General features: G+C 31.6%; 1 protein-coding gene across 13 annotated transcripts in view; it reads left to right on the plus strand.

Moving 5' to 3' along the window:
* LOC139524047 (E3 ubiquitin-protein ligase CBL-B-B-like) overlaps nt 1-14,832 on the plus strand; it is a 40,564-nt gene extending 25,732 nt beyond the window's left edge. For 2 of the 13 annotated variants that reach the window (XM_071318582.1, XM_071318591.1), the window contains 7 exons: nt 1,831-1,967; nt 2,364-2,378; nt 3,956-4,050; nt 4,600-4,614; nt 6,680-6,841; nt 9,397-9,505; nt 12,858-14,288. In XM_071318582.1, the coding sequence (XP_071174683.1) occupies nt 1,831-1,967; nt 2,364-2,378; nt 3,956-4,050; nt 4,600-4,614; nt 6,680-6,841; nt 9,397-9,505; nt 12,858-13,083 (759 nt within the window). In that variant the 3' untranslated portion in view covers nt 13,084-14,288. Of the gene's footprint in view, nt 1-1,830; nt 1,968-2,363; nt 2,379-3,955; nt 4,051-4,599; nt 4,615-6,679; nt 6,842-9,396; nt 9,506-12,857 lie in introns of all 13 variants that reach the window. The other 11 variants (XM_071318584.1, XM_071318592.1, XM_071318587.1 and 8 more) reach the window with 8 other exon arrangements.

A 14,832-nucleotide genomic window follows, 5' to 3' on the forward strand; every position in this document is an offset into this window, starting at 1 on the left:
TTTATATCATTTTCAATAACAAGGCAAAAAATAATTATTCATATAGAAAACCCATAAAACATATAATAATAGAAATAAGCATTCTTTTCATATTGAAAAATTTCAAATGGCCCAAAGTTATTTAATATAATCATAGCATTTGTATAGTTCAATGATTTCCTTAAAATGTGTAAGGTAACAAGCACGACTACTTAGCTATGTTCTGCGGGAAGTATTTTTTACTTTATACAAGACTTTAGTATGTATGTACATGACTTGTATAAGGTCATGAGTATAAAGGAACTATTAGTTCAGTTTTGCATAATTTCTTTTATAGATTTGCTAGACATTTTTTTGCTATATTAAAGCACATGTACAGTTTAACACAGACTAAACACAGATTTAACACAGATTAAACTTTCAAATGCAGAAAAACTTTTATTTTAATCAATGAGATTTATACAAGTAAGGAAATGATGAAATGTTTTGAGATTAGATTTGTTTCTTTTCCTAATTCTTTTGTTGTTGAGGGAGGGTTCTGTGAAACATAAACCATACCGGGTTCTCCACCCAAATTAGGAAGACCCAGGGCCATCTAAAATTGCATTCCATTGCATTGGTATATCTTTAGATATTTGGTGGAAATATACATCAATAAACAAAATCTGTCTACAAAAATATGTTTATTCATCAAGCAAGGCTTAATTTAGGTCATTGACAATAAACAGCTACTAGTATTATTTTAGATTTGCAAACAGTAATGTCAGAACATATAATAAAGCTGACGAAAGGTTGTGTTGAAGAATACAGCATAACATTTAAGTTTAACTTGCAATACAAATTCAGTCCAGCAGTTTTAATTTAAAAAGACCATGATAAATAAACAAAAAGGCATTACAAAACGGTAGCAGTGCATTATTAAAAACATCTTATTTTTACATAAAGAAAAGTAATTTAATCTTTGAAAAACAAAATAAGATTATTTCACATATCATTTCTTTAGTATTACAGAAATATATATGTATATTGTAAATAATGTATTATAGTGATAATGTAAATAATACTATTAATACTATTAAGTCCAAATTTGATTTTCTACCACATAATTACTGAGCATTTTGAAATGCAGGATTAACATTTTTATTTCAGAATATCAACAAAATCTTTTTTAAACTGTTAACCAACTCTGACAGATTTTCACATGCTTCAGGTGACAGGAAATAACAATTTGTAAAACACTAGACACTTTGATAATTGTGTCATATTAAATGCAGGATGATCATATCTTCATCAGATATATTATACTTGTGCATGCATTTTTTTTTGTTGTTTTTTTTTGTTGAGAAAGCTCATATTTGATGTTTGAAGATAACCTCATAATTTTAAAAATAATTTTTATCAACCAAAGTCAATTTGATGTAGATAATTTTACAAGCATAATTAAATGTCTTTCCTCTATCATTTCTGTTCAGATATGAAAATATAAAAATAGAGGTTCTGCAGACATTTTACTGTTTAAAGTATTTGAAAATTACAATTTTACAATATTACAACTTACTGAAATTTATAATGTTAAATTCAAACTGTAATTTTAGACCAACATGGTGTTACATAAGACATGGTAGTTTAGTTTGTAATGGGCCAATAACAGGTGTTTTGTCGTTTTAAAGAAGAAATTTTTACCTTTTTACCCATGGAATAGAACACATAAACAAACTTTCCACTGGAAAAAAACATTGCGTTTGAACTTTACCTGAGCCAAATTTATCTGAATGCAGGAAATGATATCTTGGCCTTAAATTATATTCTACACATAACACATTTTATTTATCATTTCTTCTTACATTTCAGATGAGATCATCACCTTTTGATTCTCCTGGAGTAGGGAAGAGAGACTTACCCCCACCCCCACCACCAGTGCCACCCAGACGTTCATCACCAGTTCCATCACCTGCAACTTCACCAACATCATCACCCAGACCACCATGGTAATGTTTGGTGATATAATTGTGCATGGGTTCAAAATAGTGGCTAGGGGTCACAAATGAAATAGTAATGATTAATGAGAATAGGCAGCAGACAATATTAATGAGATTTAAGAATGGAGGAGAATGATAATTAATGAGAATTGAGAATGGAAAGGGATGATAATTAATGAGAATTGAGAATGGAAGCAGTCAATAATTAATGAGAATTGAGAATGGAAATAGACCATGGTTAATGAGAATTGAGAATGGAAATAGACAATGATTAATGCAAATCAATTGATTTTGAAAATGATTTTGCATAATTCAATGTGTCAAAATAAAAAAAAAATAAGCTGGGTTATTTCACTGTTCATACCTTGAAACAAAAGTAAAACTACTGAATATATTATATTCCAGGCCTGAGCCACTCAGGTAATGTACTGTCTCTTTTTCTGAACTGTTAGCAGTCTGGACTTGCTTTCTCATCTCGAGTATTTTTGAAGGCTGAATTCTTCATTCTAGGAATTTTTTCTTTTGCATATTATTTTTGTCCTGCAATTCACTCTTTAGTAAGGTACAAAAAAGGTGTACAAATGATTTATTATGCCCCACCTACGATAGAATTGTATTCTTTTTACTATGTTGGAGAGAGGTACAAAAGATACCAAAAGGATATAATCAAACACATCAGTCGAAAAATGAACTGACAACGCCATGGCAAAAAAGAAAACAAGAATGTGTCCCAAGTACACGGATGCCCCACTCACACTATCATTTTCTATGTTCAGTGGACCGTGAAATTACGGTCAAAACTTTAATTTGGAATTAAAATTAGAAAGATCATATCATAGGGAACATGTGTACTAAGTTTCAATTCAATTTCTTCAAAAACTACCTTGACCAAAAACTTTAACCTGAAGCGAACGGATGCACAGACGGAAGGACGAACGAACGGAGGCACAGACCAGAAAACATAATGCCCCTCTACTATCGTAGGTGGGGCATAAAAAGATCAAAACACAAACATAAACAGCAGTACACAAAACACAACATAAAAAACTAGACTGAGCAGAACGAACCCCATCAACAATGGAATGATCTTATATGATCAGAAAGGGTAAGCAGATTCTGCTCCACATGTGGCACCTGTGGTGTAACTCATGCACACATACCTAGGTGAGCTACCCCATCAACAATGGAATGATCTTATATGATCAGAAAGGGTAAGCAGATTCTGCTCCACATGTGGCACCTGTGGTGTAAATCATGCACACATATCTAGGTGAGGTGTCCGTTCACTTTTGTGATTAGTTCATAATGTTCAGACATATCTCTGTATTATTCTTAAAGTTCTTAAAATGTTAATGTCATATTTCTTGCTTTTAGAAGCTGTTTGCTAGATATTCATTACAAGATGATTTGATAATTTGATTTTGTTGGTTTAAGTATTTCCATGGCAAAGATATTTGAAAACTGCTGTAGATTTAGAAAATTCTGTGAGGTTTATCATGTTTATAATATTGAGAAAATATGGGTTTATTACATTGGTTGCAATGAATTACATTGATTTCGCTGGGAAATAAAAACCGATAATTTCACATGTGAAATAAACGTGGTTATTTCACTCCTCAGATATCAACAATAGGCTTTGTCAAGACATTAGCAATGTTGGATCAAATAAGTTCTGAATGTGTAAAAAAAGATACAGTTCCTTGCATTTTCTACATCAATTTCACAATAAAAGCTTTTTGCCAATGTAATAAAAAAATAACTAATCAAAGAATTCAAATATCGAAAAAATATTCAATTTGTGACTGATAATTAACTCCTGGGCTACGCATGATCAGTCACTTGGTGAATATTTTTTTTCAATTTGAATTCTTCTACAAGTTATTCTATAATTATATTTTAATATAGATTTTATAAATATGATTAAAATGTAACAAAAAAAGATGTCTATTTTCATTGAAATGAAAATTTCATTAGATGAATATTTCTTTTTTTTTTAGTCGGAGACAGCTGCCTCCTACACCACCTTCTGAAGATAAAAATATTATACCTCAACCTACCAATAAAACAGTATGTACAGATCCTGACGGGTCAGGTAAGTTATTTAGACATTTAATACCGTAATTGATTCTGGAGAGATGAAAAGGGTTGCATATTAAACACAACTGCATACTATACATGGCTGAATAGGGGGATTCAGAGGTGCCAAAATGGGACCTTTTGACCTTCAATCATGAGAAATTGTCTTCCAAGGGTTCTAACTATGTCAGACCCAAAGTTTAATAAAAAAATCAAATTTCACAAGAAATGTGCTCTGAAATTATTTTTTTTTGTGCAAATATTAAATTGCACCTTTATTCTATGGTCATCTTCCTTCAAATAAAGTGTATGGTCAAACTGCACAGATGTTTGATATATCTCACCTTGAGGTACATTAGGGATGTCGACTTAAATATTTAAACAGATCTAGTTAAATTCATATTAGAATGACAAGTTGCAGGAAAGTTAGACAACAATTTTTGAGTTTGAATGAAAAATAAGAAATTTGAGAAAATGCCAATGTAAATTCTTGATGAGTTCTTCACATCATTCGCAGTTTCATTTTGTTTCACAAAACTAATTTGAAAACCACTGAATTTTGCAGGGCCAAGGCCAACAGGTAATGTACTGGCTCTTTTTCTGAACTATTACCGATTTGGACTTGGTTTCACAGCTAACTGTTTTTCATTTGAAAAACATCTTTTTTGAAGGCTAAAAACTTCTTTCTAGCTAACGTTTCGGTTTGATATTAATATTATCGTGCAATTACATCAAATAACTGTACAAATAAAGGGGAACAAAATGATATTTAAGGATGTTATGCCCCCACTCTAAATGTGCGGGTTATATTGAATTCACCTTGCCGATCAGTTCTTCTGTCTGTTAGTCCAATAAATATTTTTATCACACTATTCTCAGAAACTACAGAACAAAATTACTACATATTTGGTCAACAGTGATGGGTTTGTCCGTCCTCATGTCTGTCCCTCTTCAGGTTAAAGTTTTTGGTCAATGTAGTTTTTGATGAAGTTGAAGTTCAATCAACTTGAAACTTAGTACGCATATTCTCTATGATATGATCTTTCAAATGTTCATGCCAAATTAGAGTTTTGACCCAAAGTTCAGGTTTCACTAAACATAGAAAACATAGTGCAAATGGAGCATCCTTGTACTCTGGACACATTCTTGTTCAAATCTGTAACACATCTATTTCCTGTTTGCCAGTACTTTGAATATTCAAAAATATGTTGAATGAACTTAAAATACTTTGTCAAATATTTCTCCAATACTGAAGAAAAGAATGACTGTATTTATTCAGCACCTAAACAATGATGACAGAGTGGGGTTTTGCTTTATAGCTTTCAACTTAAGCAATCTTGGTTTTTAAGTGGACAAATTTTGTCCTGCAGTATTGTACTTGTATGCAAATGAATTAGGCCACGTTTGAGCATTATCAAGTTCTTTTCAAAATAATGGCATCAACATTACTGTGAAGTACAAAACATAATCGTGAGATTGCAGGATTGAATCGATATACTTTAAATAAAATAATGTCAGAAAATATATAATTTATTTGTAGATTTTTTTGTACTGGCTGCAAAATAGGAGTCTTGCTTTTTTTCATGACTATTAGCTTCAAAACAGGATTCTTGCTTTTCTTCCTGTTTCTTAGCTACATAACAGGATTATTGCTTTTCTTTCTGACTAAGCTGCAAAACTGGAGTCTTGTCTTTCTTCATGACATTTAGTTACAAAACAAGGGTCTTGCATTTTGTCTACTCATTAACTACGAAACAGGAATCTTGCTTTTCTTCATGACTCTTAAGTACTCAACAGGAGTTCCTGTTTAAATTTTTTTGGGGACATTATCGTCATATTTTCACTGTGGTTTGTCTGTTTAAGAAATGTTTAAAAAAACATAAGTCATCCTCAGTTATATAGAAAAAATAACAGGTAAAATATTGAATTGTTACTCTCATTTGTTTTGATAAGTTTAAACAAGATATGTGATATCTGATTCGCAAGTCTGAATATTTTTATTTTTTGGATAAAAGATTTTCAAATCTGAAGCTTATGATGTTCAACTGCAGTTTGATTCTTTAAAAGGCTTTTTCTTAAATTCTAATCAGACTTGTTGTAAATGAAGATCAGTTACACATAATATGTTTTTTTTAGCTTTGGGAAGCACATGGTGACAAGTGGTAATACATGTTTATCAAATTATTTTAGTACTATCGATTCATTATTATTGGTTGGGTACCAATTTTCATGGATTTGTGGAGAGAAAAACCACAAATTTTAATGTTCAATGAAGTTTAAATTTTCAGGCTTATATGAAAACTTTGTTCAAACCACCAAAATACAATTAGTTTATAATATATGAAAATTTGTACCCAAGAAAATAAATGAATCTTAGTCATCTGGGGTCAACTCTGTATAAAATCAAAATGCTTGCTCATCCATAATAATAATGTTTGAAGGTGATTGTTGAATGATAGTACTTTTAACATAAAAGAATACATGTATCTCCATGATAAAAAGAAGTTATACCTGCAAGTAATCAAGCATGGAATTGGTTTTGTAATTGCAAGGTCATAGAAAGAATCACTTGTTTAACTAATCAATACAATGTTGATATATTTTATTAGAAGAAAAAATGAAAGAACTTTATATTCTGTTTTCAGGAATATCTTACGCTGAATTACGTTACGATGTCCCAGCATCCTCATCATCATCATCCTCACATCCAAACACAGCAAATAATTGTTTATATCTGTCTCAGCCTGATACAGACAGCACAATGATGGACGAATCACAGCCAGATGAATATTCAGTGCCAAAGGGAGGTAAGCTGTTTCAAAGTTATCAAATGGCCTAAAACAGAAACTTGAAAACAAATTCATTTATGAGTTTGATACAAAATTCATCAACCTTTTGAATTGATTTTTGAATAAAGTTCAAATTATTGTATATATCAAAGGCACTTCTTTTTAAAGTTTGATGTTTTAACTCCCTAACTCATACCTGTCAACTGACCCGGATTCTGGAGATTTTCACAATTCTGAGGGATCACCCGGATCACCCGCCGGGTCATTGAAATAACCCGGAAATTCCGAAAATGACCCGATTTCACCCGTATTTCTTAGCCTTGAGATTGATTTTCATGACATAAGTAATATTCCTTTGAAATACCGGCAAATTCGTAATTCTTCCATGAACATGCAGTTCATCTAGCTATGTAAACTGTCAAATTAAGTGACCCATTAAGTGCATGGCTTCACTTGACAGCTTTGGTGTCAAACACACTGTTGATTAACACCAATTACCTTAGCTTTAGGTTGTAAATAAATTGCCCTGTTGTTTTACAAAGATATTTCAACTAAGAGTTACTTCCCCTTATTTGTCACCATTCAAAATTATTCCTTATATTTACGTTTTATGGGTGAAAAAGATTAAATCATAATAATATAAAATTCAAATACATATTGAAAAATAACTTTTCATTATTTTTATACCTTTATACAATTTTTAAAAAAAAGTTGAAAATTATTTTTTACATTTATACTTCCTTTAACTGTATTACTATATTTTATCATAGTCTAATTTCCTTGTCAATTGAGAGATGAATGTCCATTCATGTAATACCTCTACATGGTATGTTTAAAGGCTAGTACACTCATTTTAAAAGTACATGTGAAAAATAAATTTTAGATGATGACAAAAGTAAAGGACATTAGACTGTGATACACAAGTTAATAAAAATCTTTAATAGTGTAATGAAATAATAATAAATAAGATTTAAAATGACTTAACCAAGTGAACATGCATTGATGTTTTGGTATCTTTGATATACATTATAAGAAAATGTACCATAAATACTGAAATTCAGCTCAAAAAAGTTTGTACGCGTTATGACCTGAGATTTGATTCTTCAATGCAGGTCATGACCTGCATTTTCATCGTCACAGGTTGACAGGTATGCTAACTAGAAGAAAATGCATTAAAAGTTCTAACACTGCTGCATCTACTGGTTGTTTACATGTTTTGATATGCTTTTCATTTAATGCATTTGTTAGCTTTTTTTTCTAAAAAGTTCCTATAAATAATGCAGTGAGTGATCAATTGTTATCAATCATATGTGAACTCTGATAAACTTTTAATACTTAAATCCACCATCCACCATGAAAAGTATTCTTGTTCAAATAATTACAAAATGAATGTTTTTTAAGTAATATCTGATAAAAAATTGTTACACACAGAAAAAAAGGAAACACCTTTTTTTAATCCCCCCCTTATTCAAAGGCATTTTTTGATAACTGCAAAATGATATAAAATCAAAATTTCTAAAATTGTAAAAATTGGTACCTTTAAATTGATATGAATAATGAGTAATTTTGTTACATACTGGTGTTAATTTGGAGTAATTGTATTGGTATTGTAAAGGATCTTTCCAATCTGTGTTATTCTTGTGTGTTATTTTGTCTAAATGACATAGTTGCAAGTAGTTGCAAGTTCTTTTAAGAAGCAACAACAAATATCAGATATGTATTGAACTATAATACTACACAAACAGCTTAATTCCGTTTTTTATCTTTCATGCTTATGCTTATGCCATTCACGGTATACACTTTCTTCACTTTACAATATATTGAGTAAAATCTTGAGTAATGTATATATGAAGGAAGAGTGTGTTTGGTTGCTTCTCTGGTTAAGGGCAGGTTTTAAATTAGAATATCGCAATATAGGCTTTGATATAAGTTCGGAAGTTGTTAATTTTGTAACGTAATCCAATTTAGAATTGGCCAGACACAAATATGTCATTGTCAAAAACAGTCTAAGAAAATGCGGGAATTTTAAATATAAAAATAAAGGAGAAGTGGAATAATTGCAAATTATAAAGTATGCCAGATGCTAAGGGAAGCACAGAACTATTTCTCATTACATATCTGTTATTATATCCATTGGCTAAAGAGGTTACTAGTTTAAATTTTCTTTACCAGTGAAGATTTAAAATTGCGTAGGGAACAATTTTTTCGGAGTAAATGTGAATCTTGTTTTTGATCTGCCATAATGTGGAAGTAGAGATAGTCAAGTTTGGCTTTGCAGACTATTTATTTACAAATGTATTTTCCAAAATTTCAAAGATTTCATTCTTAGCTGCATATTTTAATGGTCACTGTAAATATTATTCAAAAATTGTCTGCTTTTCCCTTATTAGTTTTTATTGTCTGCTTAATATGCTTTTACCAAAGTTACTCCCCTTGTATGATGCTTGCATCTGAATGCACAAATTATTCTTTTAGATTTTTTGACATACAATTAATTTGAATAACATGCTTACATGCAATGCTTTTTTGCTTATATCTGCTTTGCTTATGCATTACTTCTTTGTTATTTACAGGGACTATTTTCTCCCTCACAGGTAAAACACCAGTACACAGGGTACCAACTGATTACGACCTTCCACCATTACCTGCACCCAGGAAAAATCTACCAGGAGATCCATATAAGTAAGTCAAGTTTTTTTGTCTTGTTTGCTTTCTTTGACGTGGTCCTGCAACTTTGAAAAATTTTAGTAATCCATCAGATTTTCTTTTTCCTGAATTTTAGGCTGACAGACAAGAATTCTTATAGTTTACATCTTTTATTTTAGAACAATTTTGAAATTTAAGAGAAAGACCAAAAACAGGTCGATTCCAAGTTGTAATAATGTAAACCGGTAGGATGACATGCCTTTCTAGCAGACTGTTACCATGTGAATTAGCACATTAAAAATCTGACTAACCGTGTCAGTCTTGTACAAAACAAGGCTTTATATAAATAACACATAGCTGAGAGGGTGATAGAGCAGATTGTTACCATGAGGAAAACATTGTCAACTGCGGCAAATCCAAGGTTGACGATGCTTTTTCGAGGGGTACCAATCTGCTCTATCACCCTCTCAGCTATGTGTTATATAATTCATTAAACTGAATGCCCTATCATTATTGTCTTTTATAGATGAATTTTATTTAATGTATTTTCTATGATGTCACTTACATAACAACGTTGCTGGTATTAGAAAAATCAACAGAAGCGAAGTAAAATGTTATATTTTTATTTTGACTGTCAAATAGTAGCATCTGAGCCAAAACGTAGAACCTAAGTCTTTAATAGCTTGATGTAAATTCAATTCATTGTCCATTAAATTAACAATTTTTGATTGGTCTGGACGAGAGGGTGACATTCAAAAAAATTGTCACCCGCACAGCCATGTCATAGAGTAAGTTAACACCCTCGTATTAGCCAATCAAAATATGGCACTTAAACGTGAATTATAATAAAATTTAATATCACATTATCATATTTTCTAAGTGAAATGCATTTAATTTGCCATAAACAGCCATACATTTATCTTCAACAAGCTACTATTGCAAGATGAAAATATCAGCACATAGACCATATACAATGCAAAAAAACAATAACCAACCATCCATGCAGAGAATAAACGTATTTATACTTTTGGTATTTAGCTGTATCTTGCCTCCGAATGACCTTAGATCGACTCCGAATCACTTTTTGACGTCAAGCAACAATCACTTTTAAATTGTGACTTCAAATATTTCAGGGGCGTAGCTAGAAAGAAACGATGTGGAAGCAATTACGGCCGAGCGGAGCGAGGCAAAAAAATTTTGGGACCCTATTATGCAGCAAATTTTTTTTTTCGGTTTTCGGTCATAGGACGGTTAAAAGAGGAGCTATATGTAGATAAAAATTTATGAATATAAAGCTATTAATAAATCTTCTGAATATAGTAATACATAAACAACACATATTTGTGATACCGAATTTACTCAAAATTGTCCAAAATCTGCTCTTCGGGTCTGCACAGAAACAAACTTCTCTATTACTTTTTCAACATTCACACTGAAATCCCGATGAATATGCAGTAATGCTATATAACTTTCGTTGTTCATTGTTGATCGTACATTTGTTTTCAATTACATACGTAGTACTGTGACTGATAGATCTCAGGGCCATCACGTCAGTTTCGTATGTTTCAGACAATATTGAGATTTGTTCGTTTGTGATATTTCCTTCAACACGATGAAACAGATACAGCATAAAGAAGCGATTTTCTGATAACTTGACGCGACCCCACTCTCCAGTTGCCTTATCATATGGTCTATGAACGCAATAAATAATGAGACTTTCCAATACTGTTTTGGCGTGGTTGCAGGGTGATTGGCTCCGGTAGTCTGTCAACCACATCGCCTCGGCATATTTTCAACGATATCGGGATCTGATAATTTTAATGCCGATTGGTACATCTCATTCCAAACTGATGAACTGTACACTGTAAAATGTGCTCCAAAACTACATATCTTAGACTGAGTATTACAAATTCAAAAGTAAAAATCTTGTAAAAGATACAAGTAACCTTCCGATTTTGTCATAATCTCCAAAAAAAACCAATTATTTTGAAACCAAATGTCGTTATTTAATGATATTTCATCAATTAAAAAAAGTGACAACATAGTTGTTTCCTTTAACATTCAATTTATAAATTTTTATTTTGCCATTTCTTTTTTTGCAAGCCGAATCAATGTGCACGCAACTTCGGAGCTACGATCTTTTTCTGAATGAACAGCTTCATCAACACTTGTAACTAGGTTGTCAAACTAATATCCGGGATAGACGGAAAAGACACCAAAAGTCTCCGATTCCGATTGACCAACTCATCTCTCTCTCTTCTGCTTTTTTTTATGCCCCACCTACGATAGTAGAGGGGCATTATGTTTTCTGGTCTGTGCTTCCGTTCGTCCGTCCGTTCGTTCGTTCGTCCGTCTGTCCTGCTTCAGGTTAAAGTTTTTGGTCGAGGTAGTTTTTGATGAAGTTGAAGTCCAATCGACTTCAAACTTGGTACACATGTTCCCTATGATATGATCTGTCTAATTTTAATGCCAAATTAGAGATTTTACCCCAATTTCACGGTCCACTGAACATAGAAAATGATAGTGCGAGTGGGGCATTCATGTACTGAGGACACATTCTTGTTTTGTGTGAAAACGACGTGGATGCACGTGCTGTCGTGCCTCTGGGTAGCTACGCCCCTGTATTTTAAATTATGATGTCAAAGTTTACGGGAACCTGTGTGATTTTACGTAATGGCGGACAAATTTGCACACAAGTGTAAATATGTCTATGGTTCATTTTTTATGCCGCATTTATGGGCATTATTTTAGTCTGTTTGTCCCGCTTCAGGTTAAAGTTTGTTTTTGTTGAGGTATTTTTTGATGAAGTTGAAGTCAAATCAACTTGAAACTTGCTACACATGTTTCCTATGATATGAGCTTTCTAATTTTAATGCCAAATTAGAGATTTTACCCCATTTTCACGGTCCACTGATAGTGTCGATGGGGCATACGTGTACTATGGACACATTCTTGTTATTTGGAGATATAAAAATAAGATGAAGTAAGATTGCCAAATAGACAACGCTCCATCATGGAACATATGAAGGAGAAGGTTAACAACCATAGGACACTGACAACAATGCCTTCAACAATGAGCAAAACTCATACCACACAGCAAGCTATAAAAGGCCCCAAATGACAAATGTAAAACAATTCAAATGAGAAAACTAACTGTCTAATTTATGTAGAAACATAATAAACAAGAAAAAAAATATATGATCAACAGTAACAAACAACAACCACTGAATTACAGGCTAAAAGGACACTATAAAAACAAACTAAAAATCAGCCTTATTTAAACTAAGGATAGTCATCTCATTGGCAACTTCATCACAACTCCTTATGTTTGTTTACTTTCTTATTAATGTCAAACAGTTTCTTATAATGTATTTTTTTGTTTTTCCAGAAAGGGAGATAATTCAGATATACCTTTACCTGTACGAAATCGTGATAGCAGAGAACGATTAAAAGAAAATTGTGATAGTAATAAAGAAAATAGTGTTGATGAAAACTCAGTGGACCATTTAGTACAGAAAGGTTATGACCGGTTACGAGTGGTTGATGCACTTAGAGTAGCCAGAAATAATTTACGAATGGCAGAAGACATTTTGGAGACATTTGTTAGAAATTAACACCCCATATTTAATTTCTACTGTTTATACAATTATGATTTGTCACAGAGGCTTTTTGTTTTGTTTTTTTACATATATTTGTTTTCCAATCAAATAGTTTCAACAACAGAGTTCAGATACCCATATTTTTCATTATTTGAAAATATTTTGATAGGTTTATTATATGTGATACACATCTGTATAGATGAACAAAAGATACAGTTCATAGCTGGTTATAAATGTTTATGATGGGGTGTTCTCTGAGATGTATACACTAGTGTTCTTCAAAATGTTTCCCTCCACCAATACAAACTGTCTGCCACAAAATAGCCGCCACAAAATAGCCCAAATGTGGCGCTTAAATCAATCAACATGTTTTCTCAAATATTTTGCAAAATTTCTAATTGAGATACTCATGCCTTAATAGTGCTAACTATATACATCACTAAAGGGGATTGTATTTTTAATGTGATGAAGAATTTTTTCTTTTTTTTCACAGGATGAATAAAAAGTTTCTTTAGCAATTTTTTGTTGAATTCTAGGCACATTTTCCCAGTCATTATTAACTTTTTAAAGTGGGCATATTTTACCACAGATTTTAGTCTCATAGGGAGGCAATCTTCCTAATATCAGTGCAATAAATTAAACTTTTCTTTCATCAGCCCCTCATATATAGATTTGTTATTTATTTGATAATTTTTTTGTCTTGCTTGCTGTGTATATAGAAAATCAAAAAAAATATTCAGAAAGTTTAAAGGAATTGAAATCTTCACTGATTGAATTATTCAATATATTCTCCTTAACTTGCTAGTAGGTAATTGTTAAAAAGTTGAAAATCAGTATGTACATGTGAACTTTATAGTTTTTTTTTCTTCTCCCAAATGTAGAAGTGGGGCTTCGTTCTAAAATGTCTGTCAGTCTTTTTGTGCAACAAATATTTTTAGTCATATATTTTTCCAATGCAGAATGACTTCATATTTGGTATGTAAGCCCATCAGACATCTACTTTCTGTATCTGCTCCTATATTATTCCTTTAAATCTTATTCAGGGCCAATAACTGTGGTACTAACAGTTTTAAATCTTGGTTTGATAATTTATTTTTGCATATTTCCCTGTAAATATAAAAAAAACAAATACATTTTTCAAGAGCATACATCCAATATCAAAAAAAGTTATTTTTACAACATCAAGAAGAGGTAGGCATTTTAAATTTAAAAAGAGACAATGTGGGATAAAGAAAAAGTCAAAATTGTAACATACCAACAGCAGACGACATGATTATCTGGACTTCCCGCTACCTTGTTATCTTAAAATCTGCTGGCAGAAATCAGATTTATTTGTCTATGTCAATGACATGTGAACTGTGTGTCCCTATTTGGGAAGGATTTTTGTTGTAGTTACCAGTACATGATTATTATAATTGCATAATTCTATTGGTTTATGTCCTGTTTTGTGATATTTTGTTAAAATTCCAATATTTAAAAAAAAATTGTATCGATTCACTTTCATTTTCAGTATTTCACATTTCCCCCTATTTTGTTATAACCTAAGTATTATATCTATGTATCAGTTTCTTTTTGAAAGACAAATGCTCATAAATTAATTTTCATGAATAACTATGAATATAATTGTTCATTGCATATTTTTTTAACTGTTTTTTTTTTGTATGTTAATTTAATAAATGCAATTGATCAGATACATGTATAACAGATTTATTTTGTTGACAGAATGTGTATCTTCTATCGATGCTGGCAAACTTTTAAACAAAA

This window comes from Mytilus edulis, chromosome 5 (genome assembly GCF_963676685.1).
Source record: "Mytilus edulis chromosome 5, xbMytEdul2.2, whole genome shotgun sequence".
In the NCBI taxonomy this organism is placed as follows: Eukaryota; Metazoa; Mollusca; class Bivalvia; order Mytilida; family Mytilidae; genus Mytilus; species Mytilus edulis.